Source organism: Porcisia hertigi, chromosome 24, assembly GCF_017918235.1.
Source record: "Porcisia hertigi strain C119 chromosome 24, whole genome shotgun sequence".
In the NCBI taxonomy this organism is placed as follows: Eukaryota; Euglenozoa; class Kinetoplastea; order Trypanosomatida; family Trypanosomatidae; genus Porcisia; species Porcisia hertigi.
In genome coordinates, this window is record NC_090583.1 from 277,015 (window position 1) to 292,904 (window position 15,890).

General features: G+C 53.8%; 6 protein-coding genes across 6 annotated transcripts; all 6 read left to right on the forward strand.

Annotated features, from left to right (window-relative positions):
- Positions 1-558: 558 nt before the first annotated feature.
- On the forward strand, positions 559-2,979 carry JKF63_05610 (uncharacterized protein; the record flags this gene model as incomplete). The annotated part of the gene is made up of 1 exon (XM_067901567.1): positions 559-2,979. One exon carries the CDS (start codon positions 559-561, stop codon positions 2,977-2,979), a length of 2,421 nt encoding a protein of 806 aa, XP_067756833.1.
- Positions 2,980-9,122: 6,143 nt separating this feature from the next.
- On the forward strand, positions 9,123-9,887 carry JKF63_05611 (uncharacterized protein; the record flags this gene model as incomplete). Its single annotated transcript, XM_067901568.1, has 1 exon — positions 9,123-9,887. One exon carries the CDS (start codon positions 9,123-9,125, stop codon positions 9,885-9,887), a length of 765 nt encoding a protein of 254 aa, XP_067756834.1.
- Positions 9,888-10,254: 367 nt separating this feature from the next.
- On the forward strand, positions 10,255-10,848 carry JKF63_05612 (uncharacterized protein; the record flags this gene model as incomplete). The annotated part of the gene is made up of 1 exon (XM_067901569.1): positions 10,255-10,848. The coding sequence occupies one exon, from the start codon at positions 10,255-10,257 to the stop codon at positions 10,846-10,848; it is 594 nt and encodes a 197-aa protein (XP_067756835.1).
- A 296-nt stretch (positions 10,849-11,144) lies between these two features.
- Positions 11,145-11,738, forward strand: JKF63_05613 (uncharacterized protein; the record flags this gene model as incomplete). Its single annotated transcript, XM_067901570.1, has 1 exon — positions 11,145-11,738. The coding sequence occupies one exon, from the start codon at positions 11,145-11,147 to the stop codon at positions 11,736-11,738; it is 594 nt and encodes a 197-aa protein (XP_067756836.1).
- Positions 11,739-12,038: 300 nt separating this feature from the next.
- On the forward strand, positions 12,039-12,314 carry JKF63_05614 (uncharacterized protein; the record flags this gene model as incomplete). Its single annotated transcript, XM_067901571.1, has 1 exon — positions 12,039-12,314. One exon carries the CDS (start codon positions 12,039-12,041, stop codon positions 12,312-12,314), a length of 276 nt encoding a protein of 91 aa, XP_067756837.1.
- Positions 12,315-12,796: 482 nt separating this feature from the next.
- On the forward strand, positions 12,797-15,478 carry JKF63_05615 (uncharacterized protein; the record flags this gene model as incomplete). The annotated part of the gene is made up of 1 exon (XM_067901572.1): positions 12,797-15,478. The coding sequence occupies one exon, from the start codon at positions 12,797-12,799 to the stop codon at positions 15,476-15,478; it is 2,682 nt and encodes an 893-aa protein (XP_067756838.1).
- Between the last annotated feature and the right edge of the window lie 412 nt (positions 15,479-15,890).

The window sequence follows — 15,890 nt, forward strand, 5'->3', positions numbered from 1 at the left end:
CCACCCCTCGGTCCCCTCATTGTTGTATCAGCTGCCGCGCTAATGAGGTAATGTTTGTGCAGTGTCTGAGGGGGAGAGGGGGAAGGATGGCGCTGCCTCGCTCCTATCCCCTCCCTCGTCTTCATCTCCCACAACCACCACTATCGACGCGCCGTTGGCGTCATTAAGGCTATCAGTGTTGCGGACGTGGAAATAGTGTGTGTGTGTGTGTCCTGAATGCACCAGCCCCCCCTCCCCCGTAAAGCGCGTGATATATAATCCCTCACATTTATGGTTTATGAACGACTCTCTCTTGTTTTCTCTTCCTCACCTGCGCCCCCTCCCAACGATCAACCCTCCTCAGATCATAGGATGCAACCTCACACACACACACACAGAAAGAGAGAGAAGTGAACGCATACACGCATACGTGCAAGGCATCCACGTCTGTGGGGGAGGGGTGGGAGGAGGTGTCCTCTTTTCAGAAACAGTTCAAAGAAGCTTGGCACAAACAGCAGCCAATACAACCAATACTAAATACCGACCCTCACCACCACGACCTCCAGCCTCCGCGCCTCCATGCTGCGACGCAACCCCCCATGGTGTGTCATGACACCTCGCCAGGCGCTGCGCGTGCTGTCCCTGTCCCCCACAGCTGACCTCACCCCGGCATCCATCAAGAAGGCGTACATCAAACAAACGCTTCAGTGCCATCCAGACCTCCACCCGAACAACCCCAACGCCAACGAAAATTTCCGCAACCTTTCTGACGCCTTTCGTGTGGCGCTCAAGGCACTGGAAACACAGCGCTGCAGCGGGACGGCAGCGGGACGGTGCGGCACCACAAGGGACGCAGTCGATCTCTACGACCCGCAGGAAGCGCTGGAGTCACTGCGACAAGCGATGATCGCCTACCACACGTACCAGCAGTGGAGCACGACCCCATCCTCATCCCCACCCCCCTCCCAGTCGTGCGGGAAGCCGGAGGCCCACGCCGCTGGTGCGTTCTTCACACCAACATTGGAAGATGTGTCAAGTGTATGTCAGAGAGAGGCGGTGGCGATGCGCCGTGTGCATACCTTCTGCGCTGAGCTTCCCGCCGTGTTATGCGGCAGCCACTCTGCAGCCCTCTTCGAGGCGGTCGCATTCTTTCACACGCGCTACGTAGAGTCGATGTCGGCCTGCGTTATGCGATTTGCGCAGAACCTGCCTATCATTGTGCGCCGTGTTGTGAAACAGCGCCGTCAGTACATTGACAACGGGTACTTGGCGGTGGCGCAAGGTATTGGCACTGGATCCCGACCGCGCGGGCAGCGTATTGAGGATATGACCATGAAGCCATTGGTATTGATGGGTGCACTCATCTTTGACCTTCCTGAAGAGGCCTCAACCGAGCGCCAGCAGCGCCTCAGCGAGGATGCGGCGGCGCATGGCAGCAGCAGCACCTGTGGTGCGTCTCACCCTGCCGATGTCCGCGTCTCAGACGAGCTAAAGTGCATCATCTACCCCGCAGACAGCATCGCTGATATCACCGCCAAACTCGGCAGGTGGGAAGCGGCTAGCTTTAATCGGCTAAAACTAGAGCTGGCCATTGTGGACGTAAACCGGCTGATGTCCAGCATGCTCGGGCTGCAGGACGAAGAAAACAGCGGCAACGCCGAGGCACACCTCTCCGTGGCGCCGCACCTGGACGAGAGCGGTGCCGCCGTGGCAATAGTGTTGCGCACACTGCAGAAGCTTGCCGGTGATCTGTGCTGTCACTTTGACGCTGCTGTTGACGGCGACGCTATTTCAGAGGCAGCGGTGGAGGAGATGCGCCTGGAAGACGTTTGCGATACTCCAGCCAGCGTGCAGGATGACACAGCGGCCCAGTCGCTGGAGACGCCTGCACTAGTTGCGCAGTGCCGGCGGCTAGCCATCCTGGCGCGACCGACAATCTGTGGCAACATCATCCTCACCTGGAAAGCAAACGCGACAGACGAGTTGGTGAAGGAAGACGCCGAGCTGGCAGATGCCCCACCGTCAACGATGCCGCTGGAAGACACGTCGCCAGCAGGCCGAGTTGAGGAAGAGAGGCGTGGCGGCCAAGACACGCCAGCATTTCGCGTAGGGCGTCATTTGACGTGCTCCACTGCCGAGACGCTTCTCTTCTCCGTGTCGGTGACACTGACAAGAGACCTGCGTGTCTTTCTTTTACGTCTACGCAGCGCACTGAAGAGGGTGGTGCAGTCCACCAATCAGTCGAAGCGCACTCTCTTTGAACTACTGCCACTGCGCGAGAGCATTGTGAAGGAAGAGTTCACTCGCACTACCTCCGACGACGACGCCGACACGTCACCCTTCCACTACCGCGGACCTGCCAACTGCTTCCCACGCATCTGCAACATGGACACCCATCGCGAGCACATGCTCTGGAAACACCTCTACGTCCACCGCGACTACATCGCCAAGCACGCACCTGCAATGAACCCCATCAATCTGTTTTACGAGTGCTTTCCTTACGACCCAGAGACGCCTGCGCATCGGCTAAGCTCTCCCGATGCTGACGGCCACGTGCTTGCTGGGTGGGTAAACAGTGGCACGGATGGTTGTGACAACGTCGTCGTCACAGCGGCCCAACTCGACGACCCCACGCGCTTCACCGAGTGGTTGGAAGAGGTGGTGGAGCAGTCGTCCCTTAACCGCGAAACGGGGGAGATCCTGGCTAAAGCTGGCATTGGCTACGTCAGCCGCGACTCCGCCTTGCCGCTGGCCAACTATCTCTCCTTCGTCACGGTGTTCGCGCAGTCTACCGCAGTGCGCGCCGTACTGGAGGAAAAAGGCGGTACACAACGCAGGGGCACCGCCACTCCCGATGACATCGGTCTCACCATCATCGTCTCACCCTCGCGGTGTGACGTCCGGGACGGCGGTCGCCTCTTCATTCCGTGGTACGTGGATCCTGCCATTCTGTTGGCTCTGCTCGGCGACGCCAAGGCGCCATCGCGGCTGGACGTCTGAGCCGGCTACAGCGTGCTAAACTTAACAGCATCACCAAACCCATCTGCCCCAGAGCAAAGATTAAGACTGAACCCCGGGGCATGACCCCACACCGGGGGCCAAAGCCCAGCAACCAGGCACCACCACCCCAAAGCCAAAGCGCCCCACGCGCAAGGGCCCCGGACCAGCGAGAGCAACGCCAATCCCGCAAAAGGCAAAAACCCCAAGCCACAACCACCCCCCCCCCCACACACACACACACAACCACCCCCACCCCTCCCCACAAAACCACCTCTCCCCCTGCGGCGCGCCAAGCCCGCACGGGGCCCGGCCCCGAGGTGCCCCTGGGCCAGGACATGACGCCCCCATCGCGGGGCCGGCCAGGGGGCGGGGGCGCCCCGGGAACGCGGCGGCCAACCCCCTGCCCTGCCCCCCACCCCACCGCCACGCCGCAGGCCGAGAAGACCGGAAACGAGGGCCACGAAAGGCCGCCCACAGAAAGATGCCAGAAGATCCCAAAACCGAAACCCGGACGCCCCCGAGGCAAACAGGCGCGTTCCATCCAGACGGCCAAAACCCTAATGCCTCTTGGAAATTCGGAAAACCATCGTGTCGAGCGGTGCCCTTCATAATTCCATCGCCAAAACCTCATTAATGCAATAAAAACGTCATTTCGACAGCGAAGGCGACGCATCAAACCACAGCGGCCACATAAAAACAAAAAGCCAGCGTGGAGCCGGTCACAGGGAGGACGAGAGGCTTTATATACATCCGAGCCCCCCCATACATAATCCGCATAACCCCCCTGAGGGCTATCGGTAAGTAGATCCTCTGCAACAAACATCTTCCAAACCAACGCCCCACGCAGAAACACGGAATACACAGCGAAACAACGCAAAACAAAAATACAAGCAGGGCGGTTACCCTTTTCACCCTGACCCAAACCGATGGCTATAGGAGGGGCGGAAAAAGAACACGGCAAACCCGTTTGCCGACACTGGCGGGTCATCTCCTTAAGACCTGAAAAGGCCAATGGCCTGCCAGCATCCCTTGCGGGCCCCCCCCCCCGGGCGACCTCGCCCCTGGCCGTGAATTTGGGGCGCCGGTCTCTCCTTAAGGGCCCTCAAAAAAAGGGCAGCGCGACAGGCCTGGTTTTTCGCGGGCGGCGGGATTTTACACCACACCACGGGCAAAGCAAAACCGCGGCGCGCGCCCAAACAGGCAACCACCCCAGCCCGACGAACGCGGAGCAGACATGGCGGGGCCAGAGGGCCCACCACTGAAAAATTTGGCTGAACAACACATCTGCAAGCCCCCAAAATCAAACCGTGGAGAGAACCGCAGAAAAATTGAGCCTTAAAAGCAACAGACAAAAAAAGCCAACGAAGGAATGAAGTAACTCTAAGGAAATAGTCTATGCACACGAAACTTCTTTGGAATCTTTAGTGCGATGCCCAAGCCAAACAACACATAGCGTATCTTTAAACGAACGAGTGGCGATCCAAATCCGAGCAAATACGGTGCCAGTAGCATCTTCATGACTGAGAGCATGAGCTCGGAAAATCTGGGCAGGCTTGCTGAAGGCCCAAAAACACTGAAGAAGGATCATTTCGATTGCAGAAAAAAAAGGGGCTTAAGGACCCCCCAAAAAAGAAATATCCCCCACGGCTGAAGCACCACCGCGCTCGAAAGTCGGCTCGGGAAATCTAAAGAGACGCCAAAAGAGTGATGCAAGGTTGCTTCATTGGCGGGACTCTGACATTTCATCCGGGAGATCCGTATTCCAGTGGGATGCAGAGCTTGCACATTTAAGCCAAGATACCACTCTAAAAAGAGAAAACCGATTTGTCGCTTTTGGGACGCGCCTCGGTTGAAAACAAATACGGCTGCCAGCTGTTTGAAAGGGTGCACTGAAAATATGAACCACGAGGCTTTTACAAGCGCTTGGCAGGTACGAACCTCCTCCAAAAAAAAACCTACATCAAACGACCATTACAGAAAAGCAGATGCAGGACATGGTCATGGACTTCCCGGCCTAGCGCCCCCCGAAATGCACCCCCCCCCCGCGCCCAAAGCGAAACACGGGAAAAGACCACCAAAACATGACCACAGGGATTATAAAACGTAGCTCTCGGGACAAACGACGGTCTAGGAAGCATGGTGTGGTGAATCTCCGTATTATCTGCATTTAATATTCTGAAATAACGAGAATCCGCTTTAAAACGGTAGAAACGCCATCGCCGATTGGGCATAAGAGGGGGGCGTGGAGCGCAGGCCCACACGATGTGCCGACACCGGTGCGCAAGAGATGCATCCAAGTGCTGGCGCAGCTTGCGATGGCCGTGGATATATTTCAAAAGGTCTACTGCACGCTGGATGTTCACTCTAATTTCAATCATATTACTTACAAAAAAAAAAGCAGCTGAAAAGCCAGGGCGCAAAAAAAATCGATTGGACAAACCCCATGTACGCTTTTAGCGCTACCAAAAAAAAAATAACGGGGCACAAAAAGTTTTTTCTCAGCCACCCGTGCCTGTATCAAGAAACAGCCAATTACAGAGGGAAAATCGAGTACAAAATTTATTATGACAGCTGTTTTCGCGATTCACGGGTCTTGCTGGCCGCAGCTTGCTAATGCTAGTAATGGGGTTGATCTCAGCTTCTTTTTCAAGACTAGTAGCGAGCAGTTAAGCGGGAGCTTTCCCCTGGGCCCCAAGAAACAAAAACTCCTTCCAAGAATCCCTGCGCGATGCCTTCTCGTGGGGGGGGGGACTGTGATGGTGATTTGCGGTAATAATTTTTGCCCCGTCCCCCCGAATGGTCGTTGGGGCCATAGTTTTTTTTTAACGTCTATTGCAGGAAAGACCGCCGCTAGTGAAGCAATCTGTGCGCAAGGCGGCCAGAAGAACGCCCCTTGCGTTTGTTCAATGCAACGCCTCTCATTATGGACCAGAGAGTCGGGTGCACGCCAGTATTCCTCGGACCCGTTCCGTGAAACTGGGTCGCCTTTGCCCTTGTGTGGAGGATTCCGATGCTATCACACAATTGGCTCTTGTATAAACGAGAAAACGACAGGATAAAACGTAATCCCACGCTAATTCCCCCCAAATCCGAAAACGTCCTGTTTGAGTGGCTCAGGGGGGTCAGGGGAGTCAGGGAAAGCGCCGCCCCCACCTATTCCCTTTTTTTGTGCGTGGTCTGGTTCTTTATCCTGGGATGGGAGCTGCCAAACCCACTGGAAAACAGTGATATTCAGAAGACTTAGTTCAAAGAGGGAAAGTCTTTGGCAATAGGGGCGTCTCCGCTTTTCACTCCTTTCTTTGTCAAGTGTCGGAAACGCCGCCCCTACTCCAGAAGTTTATTACGAAGTCATTTTTTAACAACAAAGAGGACAAAAATTACAAATGAGCACGCGCGCCCGAACACGGAGCCGCCACCGCCAAGACATAATTGGCAGCATTCCCCCGCCCAGTTCCCGCCCAGTTCCCGCCCCCCCCCGGAAAAAGGAAGAAGCCTTATTCTTATTGTCTCGAAGAATTTTTTCATTCGTGACAAGTGCTTGGCGCGCTTTCCTCACAGAAGACGGTGCCTCGGTGGTGGCATCCATGCACCCACAGTCATGTCGTGTAGAAGGGATTTCCCACAACTGGTGTATGTGTTTTGTTTTCACCTGGGGATTTGCGCTGGAGACCATGGTGGCAAGAGGTGCGGTGATACAGCTGGTGCTCTGAGCGGTGTGTGCGCCTCCGGTTGTTGCTTCGCTGCCGGATTTCCCTGCCCCAGGTGAAACCAAAGAAGCCGCAGGAGCCGTATACAAGGGTGGGGTGCGGGCAGCGGAACCGCTTTGCATGGCTGCGGAGAGAACTTGTGGAAAGAACCGGGCCCAAATAGCCCAGCTTGGTGCCCCTTTAAGGCCAGATGGCTTGGTTATTCTCGACGGACAAAGGAATTTGAGAAAGTAGACGAAATTACAAGTTAAGACCTTCGTCTGTATAAAAGTAGAGCTATTTTGCGTAGCGCGCGCAAAAATTTGTATACTTTTGGGGGTGGTTTTGTCGGATTTGTTAGCTCGGCGTCCGTTTTTGTATGGGGCCGCGCGTGGGGGCAGGGCGCTTTTGGCACGGGTTGGGGTTGCCGGTGGTGGTGTGCGTGGGCTGGGTGGGGGGGGGGTGCTTCGGCTGTGTGGGTGGTTTCTGTTGCTTTTTTTCGGCGGCGCCTTACGCGTCACCTTTGTGTGGGGTTTTTTCGTGTTTTCGCCTTTTGCCAAGTGGGGTTTGCAGGTCTGCCTTTTTCCAGTGTGAGCGGGTGTTTTCTCCAGGCTGTGGGTGGGAGCCGTGGCCATGATTTGTTGGGGCAGCATTTCGTGCGCTAGGTTCTGCTGGCCTCAGGTAATGGGGGCAGCTGGCAGCGTGGGGATGTTGCTGGGAATGTGTTTTTAATGCGGGGGGGGGGGGGCGACGATGTTTGGGCAGCCGCACGGGGGTGGTTTCCTTGACTGCTTTCGCTGTTTTTTTGGCCCGGGATGCGGGGTGTGAAGTGGTCTACGGGGATAGTATTTTTTTTTCTGCTGAGTTAGTGTGCGCTATCTTTTATTGCTCGATACTCAGGGCTTTTCTAGAGTCAGGCCTCCAAAAAAAAAGCAGGAAAAAACACCAAAAAGCCCACTTTAAGGCTAAGGGGTGAACGAATTCCCGGGTATCAGCGGGAAAGTTCCGCGTATGAGACAGGCTACGGCTGGGGGAAAAACTGTGTTGCCAGCATGCATCTATGCGCCTGTACGTGTCTATACGCTATGTCAGTTGAACTATACGGCCCGTCCGGCCAAGCTCCTGCGCAGACCTCCAGCAAGGGATTGTGGTCGTTACTGAATGTTTTTTCTTATATTTGCGCTCAGCTGGCATCCTATCTCCGACCTTTAGGTAAAACATAAGCCCCTCTTCTTGGGGTGTCTTGCCGAAATGTCACGGTTGTCCACGACTCGGCTGCAGGGGGGGACAGGGTGGTTCTTCCCATTTCCCGGGAGACGCTTTGCTTTCCTTGCGTGCGTCACAGTCTCAAGTATCCCAGGCCTGGGGATTTGTGGGCGGTTTGTTCCTGGGGGAAGGGGTCTGGAGTTCGGGTTCTGTACGGGCTGCATGCGGTGTTGGGCGTTGCCAGGGGGTATTTTTCCCAGCCCCCGTTCTCTTTTCTGTTCTGCTGGGTGGCGGGCCGTGCTTGGGAGGGGGGGGGGCGTCCCGGGGCAGGTGCCGCGCGCGGGGGGGGGTCGGCAACTGCTGCGATGTCTTTGGGACTGCTTTTCGTCACGAAGGCCGGCTTGTGGGGAAGCCCGGTGAAGGGGGGCTTTGGCGTTGCGCTCTTTTTCTTGGTGTGGGATGGTAGAATGGGTAGCTTTGATGGGCGGTGAAGTGTAGAGATACAATTCAGGGTGATCGCTGGAGAAAAATATGGCTCATGAAGTAGCTCCTCAGATGACCAAGGAGACTGCAAGTGAGTGATGGCTCTCGGTCAAAGGTATTGTTACTTTGCGTGTGTGTGGGGTCTGTGCCTGTTGCAGTGGGTTGCGGACACACATGAGAAAGTCCAGATATTTTAAAATTGGACTCCTTTTTTCTTCTTGGGTAAAAGGGATGAGAAAGCCCTGCCGATTTTGATCACTGCCTTTCAGCCTGACGCCGCGTTGCTGTCGCAACTTAGTCGCCCCTGTTTTCTAAAGATTCTTAACATATCATTAAAGAGCTCGTGTAACCTGCTTCTCTCGTGCTCCTTTTTTGGCAAGAGACACAGAGGCTGTTGAGTCGACCGAGTTCGTGTCTTTCCGCCTAGGTGATGTCAGCGCCGCTAAAGCAGTGACTGGCAGTAGTATGGTTCTGTGTGAGCTGTCTGAAACTGTTGGCGGTTGAGAGGAAATAAGAGAGTTACGTCCACGAGTGCCACAATGGAATCAGCATCATGTCATTTTGACAGCATCTATCGACTGGTGGAATGCAGACCGCATTTCCGGAGGCGTTTTGTATTCCTGGAGGAGCGAATATGAAGCGCTTTTCAACTCAACTCTCCTAGAGGCGGTGAGTATGCTCGCGTGTATACTGACTTTATTAGCCCACTTTATTTCCCCTCTCTCTTTCTCTAACACTCGTATGAATGCACTTAGAACTGAGAGGACGATGCCTCCGCGCAAGGTAGACGCGCAAGTCAGCGCCGTAGAGAAAATCAGCGAGCGGCAGTCCGCACTCGACGTGGTGTTAGCGAACCTAGACCTGAGCCAGTACGACGCTGCCTACCCTTTCCAGATCAGGGTAGTTTTCTGTGGGAAGAAAGCGCTGTCCTCGTTTGATGACACCTGGGAAAGGCTGGCGGCGGATGTGAAGCAGCAGTGTGACCAAGCGAATCCGTTCTGCAGCACGTTTCAGAGAAGCCAGCTTGGGGTGTTGACTGTTGACTACGGAGAACATTTTGTTCAAATTGTGGAAGGGCCAGAGGAATATGTTTTCCGCTTTGCAAAAGAAATGAAGACAGTGTCGCCCATCAATTCAAATACTGTTCGCATTTTGTTTCTCGATGACGATGTTCCCAACACTATTTGCACTGGAATTACCCTAATAAACAAAGTGCCTCCCTCGTCCTTGACGGATACCCTGGAGGAGAAGAATCCTGACGAACTTGAGCAAGGAGTACTGCACGACTTGTCATCAGTTTTACAGCTTGCTTCTCATGGCAGCAGTCAGGTGGGAAAAATGAAAAATCTCTTCACTGAGGATGCCAAAGTGAACCACCCGAAACTGTTTCCCAAAGTGGATATGCTGGAGGCGTATATTAAAAGCAACAACTTTTTTACGCTTGACGAGTTTGTGAAGAATTTTTGCGAGCCAGCCAATCTCGTCCGCGATGAGGAAATCAACCACCCTGTTGCAGACCCTCTGAAGTTCTGATGTAAAAAAAAACGGACCGAGTTTGTGCTATTATGCTCTTGATGTAGACAAGCCCAAAGTAAGGCCTTTGTTTTGAACTTTCCATTGAGTCATGAGGAGCACCGTTGTGACACGAGGGCTCACCAGTCCAATTTTTTTTTTTACAGACCGGCATTGGTGCGCTAGACTCGGTAGCATATACACCTGTCGATTTCAGACAAGTGTCATGCTGGAAGCTATAATACTAAATATTTGCATGGAATTCTCCCCAGCCTCCATTGTTACTCCTCTTTGAAATTTCTGTTTTACTGAAGACTCATCGACACGGTGCTTTTCCAGGATTGACAGGAGGACAACTAGTCGTGTTCCCCGCGCCTTACAATACAGAATGCCTCCCAGAAAGGCACTAGCAAGGGCCAAATCGCACATCTCTGAGGGGATTGATGTCGACCAGCAGAACTGCTTCTTGCGCATAGACAAAGGCACCGATGTGTTTGGGATGCTGGTGATCGAGTTGGACAATGGACGCACCCCCAAGACATGCGAGCTGATTGCTCAAAATATACCCGCGTCGAACGCAACAGACAAGAGTCGTGGAAAGCAGCGTATTTACAAAAATTGTCGTTTTTCACGACTGACTTCAGAAGGAATTCAGACCGGCGAGGTTGCTCCAGCCCCTAAACCTGTTCCCATAGCCGAACTGGAAGGGGAGATAGGCTGCGTTCCCCACTGCTACGGTGCAGTGTCACTGTGTCGCAGTTCTACTTCCTTTGACGCCTCGCAGTTTTTCATCTGTCTCACCAGCGACCCTGCAGAGCTCGAACACCTGAACAAGAAGCACGTCTGCTTTGGGCGCGTCGTCGAGGGTCAGGATGTCTTAGCAGCTTTGCAGCGTGACTTGGCGGAGTATGCTGGGGACATGGGGCTAATCCGTAAAGACTGCCCTCACACGATGGCGGAGTTTTGCTACGCATCGATGTAATATAGTTTCATGTCTTGGAATTGCCACGAGAATACGAATACAAACAACCAAATCTAGCATTTTATGAAAGAGGGTAGTCTTTCTATGCTTCTACGCTGCCCTGCGTTAGAACGGGCTTCAAAATGTGGTGCGTTCATTCTTCCTGGGCTCTCTGCAAGTAAAAAAAAATGCGATGCGCCCTCGCCTCTGTTTTGAAAACTACACTCCTCTATCTTCCTCACCCATGTCAAAGGCTTTTTTTTTCTCCCCTGCTCCCGTCACTTCAGTTTTACGTTGTATTGAAACGCACTTTATTGATGGATTCCAAAACGCGATCCGCACATGTCAGTGAGGCAGCATCTTCTGCACTCACATTGGAGGTGATTTCTCTCATATGCTCAAGGAGGCTGAAAGAGTCTCCCAGTTGCGATGAACGAATTGAAGCGGACTACAAGAAAGATCGTCTCCTCGAACGGCAAGGGATTATCATCGGGCTGCGTCTTATGGAGCGGCTTCTCTACCGAGAGCCGGTCTTTGGGGGGACCTCTGCGGACATTGTTCGCTACGTGGGCTATACAATGTGGAAGGCCATCTTTGGCAAGAATGTTGACTCGATCAGGGTGGTCGATACTATGTATCACTTGTCAGATAACGACTTTCGCTGGCTGCAGGGGTTTCCTCGGCTCAAAGACTCGGACCGTGTGCAAACACTGACGAGTTCGGAGGGCGAGAGCTCGAAGGAGGGCCATGCTGAGGAGCCGGTGGGAATTGTGTCGCACAGAGATGTTCTCTTGTACACAACTGGCATTATCAAGGGTGCCACGCATTCTCTCCTAGGGAAAAGTCGACTCGCCGTGACGGGAACGCATACGAAGGAAGGCGAAACCTTTTTCACTTTGGATTTCAGGTAATGAGTGAGGTGCATTTTCCTCTGTCCTTTCTGGTGTGGTGATCTGAGAATGTGAGCGAAGAAAAACACAGACATCTGGCATGCTTTCCGTGGGTGGGCACCCCTGGGAGCGAGCAGTATTAAAGGAACAGTTGCGTTCATCTTGTTGTTGGGCAACGATTTATTATTTTCCTCACTCTGACTACTTCTCTTTTATTCTATTACCCTCCAATATCCTATTTCTCACCTTTTTTCCCCTTCACACAAAGCAGGAATTCACAGGGGTTTACTGAATTTTCACCAACTCTCAGTAGAATTTAACATGTTTCGCGGGGCGAAGATGAGGTGTCTGGCAGTGAGTAACGCTGCCACATGGATGCAGCGCCGCGCGGCGTCATTGCAGTCAGAGAGGCCTTGCAGTAGCCTTGCCGATAAGATTGTGCGCGGGCCGCCAAAGACAGTGTACTACAAGCACCCCAGCTACGTTATGTCCCGCGATAAGATGCTGCACACGATCTGGGTGGACATCGGCATCTTTCACACGTGTGCCTATGTATTGTTCCCCTTTTTCTTCATTGCCTACTTCTTCAAGGCGTGAGTGGATCGCACAAGGGGTGACCATAGCTCTTTTGTACGAAGCGAGATGCGAGTGTGGCACATGCCACCTCTCAAGAGAAGGAAATCTTTTCTTTGTTCTTCAAGAATGCTCTTTTCTCCACTCACTACTATATTTTTTCTCCAAGCGTTCTAGTGCACTTGTAGCTTCATTGTAGGAAACAAAATATGTGAATTAAAAAAAACAAAAATCCTATCGACAGAGTTACGGATTACTGCGCCCGTGGCATGCTTGCTTACGCAACCTACTATTCCGTTCCAATACGCAGTCGGTTAGTGATAACTGGGCCCCCTAGGTTGCGCCACTCTAGTGTTTCTGCGAGGTGTGATGTGTCACGTTGCAAAACCATCTGCTCATTCCCTGCAGACTGTTTCTGTACACCTCTGCTTTTTATGCTTCAAGCAAACAACGACAATCCACAGCCCCAAACTCCCTTTTCGTTCTTTAAGCGTCGTAGATGTTCAATGCGACGCCGCGCTGCGTGCTGCTTCAATGTCACAGGTGTTGCTCTGCTTATGCGCCGCGAAGGAGCCCTGTTTTTATTGCCGTCGGTGCTAGACTCTAAAACGTTCACCAAGCTCGCGAATTCTCAAGGGGCGAAGCTGGAACAGCAGCTTTACGAGGAAATCACACAGGGCTCACCACACTTGCATTCGCGTGCCTTTCTCGACCAGGCAAGGGAACAAGCAAGGGGGCTGTGCTCGCCACTCATTACACTGAAAAGGGAGGATGTCGAGGGTATTATCGCGCAGAAGTACAAACTCACAGATGATCGACTTGTCACGTGCTTAGTTCCTTACCAACTTGCGGCCAACATCCTCCTCTCATGTCTACCCCCCAAGCTCAGGGAGGAATCCATCCGTGAGCTAAAGGCTGAAGAAGCAGCGCGGCAGAGTGGGTCTCTTATTGCACCGAACAAGTGGATTCAGTGGTACGAGGCCGACGTTTACGCGTCAAACGGATGGAGGTACCTGGAGCGTGTCAGTACCCGTCGACAGCGTCGCATTCCTGTCTTTGCTGTCATGGGTCACGTGAATCACGGGAAGACTGCATTACTCGATGCCTTGCAGGGGTCGCGCATTGGCGCTGAAGAGCCCCATTACATCACACAGTCTGTTCGGGCGTTCACGATGACAAGGCCAGGCACGGACAACGACCTTTTCACCTTCATTGACACCCCTGGACACCGAATTTTTGTCGAAACTCGGTTTCACGTTCAGCTGATGGCTGACGTCATCGTACTGGTTATTTCCGTCGTCGAAGGAATCGAGAGTCAAACTCACGAGACGATTAAGGTGGCCCTCAACGTTGACAAGCCGGTGATCGTGGTCTTGAGCAAGCTTGACCTCCTCTCTGACGCGTTCGCTGCCGAGAAGGCAGTGCGGCGTATCCTGGCGGAGCTGCACAGTATCGGTCTGGACGTTCACCTTTTGCAAACGGAGAAGGATGTCGAAGCTTTGGCGACCGAGGCCTCTACCAGTCTTTGCAGCCGTGAGGATGGCATCATCGAGAATCTGCGTCCGCAAGCTGAGTACTTTGCACCGATGAAGACGGTCGATCCGATGTACAGGGGAAGCAAGCGGCATCCACAGGTCCAGCTTCGCCGCAAATGCTATGGAGCGTGTGTCTCGACTGCAACAGGAGCCCATTTGCCCCTTCTCTGGCGTCTTCTGCAGCTCTGTCGGGATTGTGCCCCGCCCACATGTCGCAGCAACTCCATTGGGCATACAGAGCACAACGCTGCTGTTCAAGCCGTCGTGCTGGAGTCGTCAAAACACTTATTTGACGAAGAGGGGTTTCGACTGAATCGATGGCGACAAAAGATCCAGCGAACCATTGATCTGAAACAGCAACAGCGCACGTCCCGATTTGAGGAACGAAGTCCTCGGTCACGGCTCAACTCCACCTTTAACAGCGTCAAAACGCAGTCCACACGCCAGAATCGAACCAGTACGTCGTCACTGGTAATAACGGCTATTGTGAAGGAGGGCGTCCTCACTGAGGGAATGCACTTTATCGCCGATCAGGCGGAGGGCCAGGTACACACGTTGGTTGACTACTGGGGCAATCGTCTTGAGAAGGCATACCCCGGCATGGCCGTAACGCTTATCGACAAGAGGAGCATGAGCGGGTGCCCCGGCGCTGGAATTCATGTGCTGTCCATGACGGACCTCGCTTCGCGCATGCGCGTGCAGGCGTATCGCCAGCGGCTGCAGTGGTACGTTGAGGTTTTCACCGCCAAACTGCACTACCTCCGCCCACGTGGGATGGATGTGTCTTTTTCTCATTTGGGCGACTACGGCCAACTCGGGATCAACGACTCGCTTGAATGCCAGCTCCTGTACGGGCCGCCGCCGAGGGCCCCTGGCGGGCAGAGGCGACCCGAGGCGTTGCCGCCAGGGACCTCGGCAAGCGATGAGTCTATTGGTGCGTACCTCGCAGAGAGGAATCGAGACTCTGAATCGAACGCTCTCCAGGTTTCTTCGGTGGGATCTGTTGCCTTCCCGGACGGGGCGACGAAGCGCCTGACGCAGGCGATCCTGAGTAAAGAGGATGAAGAGGTGCTCAGGGCCTCGTGGCAGAGTGTCCAGCTGCGGCGGCAGCTGACGTCCCAAAAGGAGTACGAGGAGCACGTTGCACAGTGTGTACAGGTGGGTGTCTTCATTAAGGTGGATTCGTGGCATACTGCTCGCATGCTGCACCGCGAGATCTCCCGTCTCGGGACGCGTAAGGTTTACTTTCAAGTTGTCGGCGCACGTTTCGGCCCTCTGCAAGTGAGTGATCTCCTTTTCTTCATGCAGGCTGCGAAGATTGTTGTGTGTTTCCGCACACCTCTTGCCGCTTCCAGCGACCTGGACAGTTACATTGAAAACGCTAACTTGTGGGTGTTGCAGACAGATCACTTTTCTGACGTGGTTCTCTTTATGAAGTGGTGCGCGGTGGCGATGCACAAGGAAAAAATCCTTGATGGAGCAGACGACGATGTAGACCACGGCCACGGGTCAGGCCAGCGTCTTCATATTGCTGTAGAGTCCAAGCAGCCAAAGGCGGGCGGTGGAGCTCCAAAGGAATCTGCGTCGCAGAGGCCACGACTTCTCGTGTATAACTCAGACGCCAACGACAACGATGAATTTTGGCACACGTAGACTGGGTCTCTCTCGCGGTCATTTGCAAGTGCTATGCGTGTTGCTAGTCTTGTTGAAGAGGGTTGTCCCCTTCCTCCGTTTCTCCTGCAGTGCTGCTGGCGCGAGAGCGCCGATTTCTTCTTCACTCCATTTTCACAGAGCGTAGCAGACAAACGATCTGGAGCCGAGCATACGACATCTATACATCGAAAAAAAAACTTGGCTTAAACATCTATCCCACAGCTGTGTCTTCTTCTTTCCCCCTTAGCTGCGGTTGGGCTGGCAATGTTTTTTTTTCATTCGCGTCGACTGTTAGGGTCGGGGTGGGGTGGGTGGGTGGGGGGCGAGTGGCGTTTGTTTTAATCCATCCTGAGTGCCTTTACTTCGAGTGATTTTGATGCCCCTCTGACACCCAGCGCCGTTGCCTATCTGC